The sequence below is a fragment of the Onychostoma macrolepis genome, chromosome 01 (genome assembly GCF_012432095.1).
Source record: "Onychostoma macrolepis isolate SWU-2019 chromosome 01, ASM1243209v1, whole genome shotgun sequence".
Lineage (NCBI taxonomy): Eukaryota > Metazoa > Chordata > Actinopteri > Cypriniformes > Cyprinidae > Onychostoma > Onychostoma macrolepis.
In genome coordinates, this window is record NC_081155.1 from 46,350,329 (window position 1) to 46,357,875 (window position 7,547).

Genomic DNA, 7,547 nt, shown 5'->3' on the forward strand with positions numbered 1-7,547 from the left:
TGCGCAACTCGACATAAATATGTTATTACTGTTAGTGATATTACGTGTTTTACTATTGTAAATCACACAATAAAATTTCAAACGATTAAAAAATTCCAAACATCATTTAAAATAGTTAATAACAGACAGCCCATTAAAAGGCGAACGCAGATTTCCGCACGGTCCGCTTTTATTGTTGCACACCGACATCCACATGACAGCACGCAGCGTGTGTCCTTTTGAGGGTCCGTCAGTGACTTCTGAGTGAACATACAGAAATACAGCTGACTTGGTATGTTGATTTTACTCATAATGAGTGTGAAGGCGATTAAAGATGTAGAGAAGACTGGGGCTAGTTGTCAGAAGTCTTATATCACCGCAACTCTCGAGTTTGATTCATTAATACTTGACTTCTCTGGCTGAGTTTATTATTTCAAACCCATCATTTTGGTGAATTCTGCCCTTCAAACTAGACTTTTTGGGGTATTAATTTTGTGTTAATGTTTTTGCTGTTTATGATTGAAAACATTTCTCATATGTCTTTAATATTTAGCTTATATTTAGTCTTTAAAATGAGCTTTTCCATTAATGCAGGTTGACATTGTGACAACATGCCCCTTTAAGCTAAATGAGCTGTATTTCTTTCCCTTGTCAAAAACAAAGGAAAGGTTCAGTATCTTTTATTGTGTCTGTTTCATTTGGTTAATTTAAAAAAAAAACAGCAATATGGTAATATATTCAAGCAACCTGAAATCAAAACACGAAAATAATAAATTATATTTTGCATACAGATGATGAAACCTGATTTAGGACCTTTGATTTGTTTTAATTTGTTGCATTTTGACATTGTTTTCATGACAATTTAAATATTTTCACACTGAATTCTCATTCAAATTTGCAGAAAATGCCATCTCATTCTCATAATGAAAGTTCAAATCAAAAGACAAAAATAAGAAATTATATTTTGCATAAGGATCTTAAAGTCTGTTTCATGACAATTGTGTGTGTATATTATTATTATTATTATTATTATTACAACTTTATTTCCAGACTCAAGGTCCATTAGCAAGAAACACACACTACAACCCAAAACAATTACACATTAAAAAAGACAGTTATCCCAATAGGTCCTCATGGAGGACTGATATCGCACATCAGTAAGCCCAGGATTTGACAACAACATTATAATATTATTATGTGAAACATCCAGGCGACAAATAAATTTATACATCAATTTTCTCCTTAAAGCAGGGAATGACTGTACTCTTGCCTTACAGAATAGTTCACTTGCACTGCTCCATCTTGGTTTTTTCAGCAGAATCCTCATACAATCATTGTATGCAACCTGAAGCTTACATAGACTCTCTTTCTTAAACTTAACCCACAAAGGAGCAGTATACAAAGAAGTACAATATGCTCTAAAAAGGTTTATCTTTACCTGATCTGAACACATATAAAATTTTCTCACCAACATATTTGCTTGAGCATATAACTACGACGTTGCCTATACATATCATCATCATCACTCATTTCATTATTAATGATATGTCCTAAATATTTTACTGTAGTACATACATTTAAAACTTGCCCTGATAAATAAAATTCTGGGAAATTCAAATCTCTATGTTCTTTGGTTCTACATATCATGGCAACACTCTTTTTGTATTGTATTGCACATCATATCTAATCCCATAATCAGAACAAATATTAAGCAACTGTTGAAAACCAACACTACTTGGGGAAAAACAACTAAATCGTCAGCATACATATAGTGATTGACTGTGGTATTACCAAGCATACATCCAGTCCTACAGTCACTTAATTCTTCTGACAGTTCATTCATATAAACATTAAAAGAGCTGGTGAGAGTAAACCTCCTTGCCGCACTCCATTACTTACTCTAAATGAATTTGAGACACAATTATCCCACTTTATCTGCATACTTTGATTAGTGTACCAATATGTCAAAATTCTTAATATGCTATTAGGTACACCCTTTGTCTTAGTTTACTGAACAACTTTTGATGATTAACTCTATCGAAAGCTTTAGAAGCATCAATGAAGCCGATTATAACAGTGGAATTTTGTCTTTTATACAGTTCTACTACTTCCTTCAGAGCATATATACACAAATCAGTACTATGGTGAGCCTTAAAACCAAACTGATTATCAGTGGTATCAAGATAAACACCTAATCGATCTAATATAATTCTTTCCAAAACCTTTGACACAACACTTACTAAAGCAATTGGTCTATAGTTATCCAAACTACCTACCTTGCCAGCCTTATCCTTAATAACCGGCAACAAGGTGACTGACAACATAGACTCTGGCAGCCGCCCATGTATCATAAAACCAGTAAAACAAATTGCGAGAAGAACCAGAAGTCTAGGGCTCGCAAATTTTAGGTGTTCAGCAGTTATTTTATCTAAACCACCAGTTTTCCTGTCTTTAAGCTGAATTATTGCTTGATAAACCTCATTTGTTGTAATACTCCCGGTATCCATAGAGACAACTTCCACTTTACGTCGCTCACTCTTTACACAATTAAACAGAGTAGAATAATGTTGTCTCCACAACTCTGCTATATTCTCAGCTCCCGTGACACCCTCAATAGAGCTTGGTAATGTCACATTACTCCGATTTATTGCTCTTACATCCTTCCAGAAAGCATTCACATTATTACAAAGTAGATTTTCTGCCATTGAATCAGCTCTCATCACTTGTTCATGTTTACAAATATAACGAACTGCATATTTATACTTGGCATTAGTTAACTTTTTCTGGTCCAAAAGTGCACCTTGTCTGGGCCTACCAACTAAATCCCATGCCTTAAATGCCTCCTTTGCTTTTTTATGGTATGCTGATACATACTTTTTCCACCCTGGCTTACTATGATATTTCTTTTCAGGACAAATAAGATATGTTCTACTAGCCTCTTGCACAATTCTCACAATATCATCATACATATCACAAAAGGCTGTACCATGGGAAGTGACATTACAATTCACATCTGTACACATGATTGCATCTCTGGGTAATACCACCTTGTTCAACAGAGTGTCCGTTTTCACATAATATGTTTTAATATCTTCATCAGTAAGTTTAGACCAATCTAATTTTCCCAAAGCAGCCCTCTTACAGTCATATTTCATTTCGGGCAAACTTTCAAAATCAACAAGCATTAAGAATGGTACATGATCAGATATAGATTCCCCATATAAAATTGTCATTGACTGTATGGTATCATGAGCCTCAGCTGTACTAATACAATGATCAAGCCATGAAGTTGTATGCCAGGCTTCACTTATATAAGTATAACTGTCCATAGGTAACAACAATTTACTAGATAACTTAAAATTATATAATATATATATATATATATAGTGACAATGTATGCAATAAAAATTATAATAATAATAATATAATCAAAATATATGTAATACATTTATATAAATTGTGACTTTTAAAGTATGCAAAATTAAAAAATTTAACTAACAAATAAACTATATATATTGGTATCATGGCATATTTGTTTTATTAGAAATCATAATATATATTTATTAGTGCTGTCAAACGATTAATTGCATCCAAAATAAGTTTTTGTTTACATGTGTGTGTACTGTGCATATTTATTATGTATATATAAATACACACATATACAGTATATATTTTGAAAATATTTACATGCACATGTATATTCATAATTTATATATTTAATATATAAACATTTTTTTCTTAAACATATATATGCATGTGTGTGTGTATTTATATATACATAATAAATAAACAATACACATACATATATGTAAACAAACACTTATTTTGAATGCGATTAATCGTTTGTCAGCACTAATATTTATATAAACAGTGGTTTTTAAAGTATATAAATTCAGCATAAAGCAAATATCCACATTTGTTTTGATTATTTAATGCTTGTGTCTGTGTAGAAATGAAACTATAAATCCCCCCCGAGGAATATTTCCTAGCGAGCCGGTATCACAGCTGCAGCTGATGATGTTCCTGCGCTCGTGTTCACTGGCGCTGAGATGCAGAAACCCCCGCGTCTCCATCAGAGCCTTCAGCTCCAGCCGCAGCGCTGGGAAAGATGCTCTGGATCTGGACGCCTGGAAGACGGTGATGAGATCTCAAGCGCTGCGGGAGCAGAGCGAGAGCGAGAGTCCGAGTCGCTCAGCGCTGGACGATAACCGTGAGCTGGTGGAGATGTGGCATCAGGCGGGGAAGTTCGTTCCCAAGAACATCACAGACGAGCAGCTGGAGGAACTCGCTCGGCTCGCAACCAGATCCGCCAAGAAGAAGTACCTCAAGTTCCTGGCCATTAAAGAGTCTCACAAGATCTCCAAGAAGGAGAAGCAGGAGAAGAATAAATCCGAGAGAGAAGCAGAAACTGTGACTTTTAAAGTATGCAAAAATTTTAAAAGCTATTAAATAAACTATAAATGTGACCCTGCAGCACAGAAGCAGTCATGAAGATATTTAGTTAATTTCCTACCGTAAATGTATCAAAACTTTTTGATTAGTAATATGCATTGCTAAGAACTTAATTTGAACAACTTTAAAGGTGATTTTCTCAATATTTAGATTTTTTTGCTCCCTCAGATTCCAGATTTTCAAATATTGTCCGATCCTAACAAACCATACATCAATGGAAAGATGATTTTACATATATATATGTATATATGTTTTATATTATGATGCTTGCATAAATATATAAAGTTTTATATAGTTTTTATATTAGCATGTGTGCATATTTTTTTTGCACACATTAAGTCAATTTATTTATATATATATATATATATATATATATATATGGACCCTGAGCACAAAAGCAGTCATAAGGGTCAATATTTTTGAAAACTGAAATTTATACATCGTCTGAAAGCTGAATAAATAAACAGCAATGTGATAATATTTTTCACCTCCAAATCAAGAGACAAACATGAGAAATTATATTTTGCATAAAAAGTCTGTTTTAGGACCATTATTATCATGACAAACGCATTTTTGCACTAATTTCACATGTACATTTCTATTTCTATAAATTGTGGCTTAAAATAATAAAAAACATTTAAATGCTGTTAAATATTCACGTATGTTAATATAAAACTATATAAACTTATATATAAATTGTGACTTAATGTGTGCAAAAACATTTAAATGCTGTTAAATATTCACATATGTTAATATAAAACTATATAAACTTATATATATATATATATATATATATATAATGTAAGCACCATAATATAAAAATTATATATATGTAAAATAATCTTTCCATTGATGTATGGTTTGTTGGACAATATTTGTCTGAGATGCAACTATTTGAAAATCTGGAATCTGAGGGAGCAAAAAAATCTAAATATTGAGAAAATCACCTTTAAAGTTGTTCAAATGAAGTTCTGAGCAATGCATATTACTAATCAAAAATGAAGTTTTGATATATTTACGGTAAGAAATGAAATAAATATCTTCATGGAACATGATCTTAATATCCTAATGATTTTTGGCATAAAAGAGAAATGGATAATTTTGATCCATACAATGTATTGTTGGTTATTGCTACAAATATAGCTGTGCTGCTTATGACTGCTTCTGTGCTGCAGGGTCACATATGAAGAGGAGCATTTAAAAGTTCTAATAATATGTCCACGTTTACCAGGAGAATGTGAAGGAAGGAGAGTGTGAGCAAGAGGCACCTAAGAACACCTTCCTCCTGCGGTTCTGGAGTAGCTCGGGGGATCGTGAACAGAGCTGGAGAGCGGCGCAGGCCATGCGCTTCGGTCAGCCGCTGGTGTACGATATGAGCTACGAGCATCACATGAGCCGGCGCGAGATGGAAAACACCGTCGCGCAGCTGATGGAGAGCGAGGGCTGGAACCGCCGCGCCGCGGACCCCTTCCACCTGCACTTCTGCGGCCTGCAACCGGACGGAGCGTATCTGCGCGAGCTGTGCAGACGCTACGGACCGCAGACCTGGGATCGACTGCTGATCACGGCCACCGAGCGAACGCACGTGGAGATGTTTCCTCAGCAGGATCTGGTGTATCTGACCGCCGACTCCAAGCAGGTTCTGCAGGTGGGCACGTGACGGCGTCACATTTTCACGTTGCGATTAATTGCTGAAGCTTTTATCACGATATTGAAATTTAGTTGCTCAAAAGTTTACATCCCCCTTTCAGAATCATACAAAATGCATGTTATTGTTTATTTAGTACTGACCTGAATAAGATATTTCACATAAAAGATGTTTACATATAGTCCACAAGAGAAAATAATAGTTTAGAATTTATAAAAATTACCCCGTTCAGAATTTGCAAAATGTTCATTATTTTACCAAAATATGAGGGATCATACAAAATGCATGTTATTGTTTATTCACAGCAAAAAAAATATTTTCTTCCTTAGTATTTTTGTCTTTTTCTATCTAAAAATTCTTGAATTAGGATGCATTTACTCAAGTAAAACGACTTAAGATATTATGTCTTGTTTTCTGAACTAACAAAATATTCACATTTTGAATATTCAGAATGATCTCAAAGTAAGTCTGATTTTGTGGTGGATGTGCTTTAAAATTAAATTATTATAATCATAATTCAAGTGATAAAGGATTGTGAAAGTGATCAGTGTTGAGCGCTACTGTAAGGTTAACCCGGCCTGCTTTACATGTTTCAAAATTATTAGAAATTTAGAAAAGTAATCAGCTGTTACACTACTTATTACATCTTAGATCGGGTGACTTGTAATCTGTAACAATTCTAAAGTAACCTTCCCAACACTGCATGTTCATTATCACCTGCAGGCGTTCGATCACAGTAAGGTGTATATCATCGGTGCAATGGTGGACCGCTCCATTCACTCCGGCGTCTCTCTGGCCAACGCTAAACGCCTGCGACTGACCACAGCGCGCCTGCCTCTGGACGAGCATCTGGACTGGGAGTGTGGAGCCAAGAACCTGACCCTGGACCAGATGATGCGCATCCTGATCACGCTGAAGCACACGGGCAGCTGGGAGAAAGCGCTGGAGTTCGTGCCCAAGAGGAAACACACCGGCTTCACGGGAGTCACAAAGAGTCGATTCGTTCCGAACGATTCATCGAGGAGTCGATTCCCCGCCGGAGCTCAGAGCAGAACAGACGGACGCAAAAAACAAGCAGAAAGAGACAAATGCTGGGAGCATCGAGATTAATACTGTAATACTGCTTTGCCCTTCTCATTAATAAAAATTATGATTTCTGATGCCTGTTGCAACAATCTTTTGTTTCAAATGGTTACAAAAAAAGTGATATGGTCATATGGACAAAAATTAATTATTGTTGCAAAATCAAAAAAAATATATTGAATTTTTTTTTTTATATGTATATTTATGTTTAAGGATCATTATGGTTTTTTTGTTTGTTTGTTTTTTTGTCTTTTTTGCATTTTGATTTTATTTTTAAGACAATTAGTTACATTTTCACACTAAACTCTCATTTAAAATTATGGTCATATTGTAATATGGTCACATTTTCAAAATAAAAATATTTATATTTATATATACACTGTGT

At 34.6% G+C, this 7,547-nt stretch overlaps 1 protein-coding gene across 1 annotated transcript; it reads left to right on the top strand.

Annotated features, from left to right (window-relative positions):
* Window positions 1–127: 127 nt before the first annotated feature.
* Window positions 128–7,482, top strand: trmt10c (tRNA methyltransferase 10C, mitochondrial RNase P subunit). The gene is made up of 4 exons (XM_058786038.1): window positions 128–271; window positions 3,930–4,401; window positions 5,663–6,079; window positions 6,803–7,482. The coding sequence occupies exons 2-4, from the start codon at window positions 3,994–3,996 to the stop codon at window positions 7,187–7,189; spliced, it is 1,212 nt and encodes a 403-aa protein (XP_058642021.1). The 5' UTR covers window positions 128–271; window positions 3,930–3,993; the 3' UTR covers window positions 7,190–7,482.
* The last annotated feature ends 65 nt before the right edge of the window (window positions 7,483–7,547 follow it).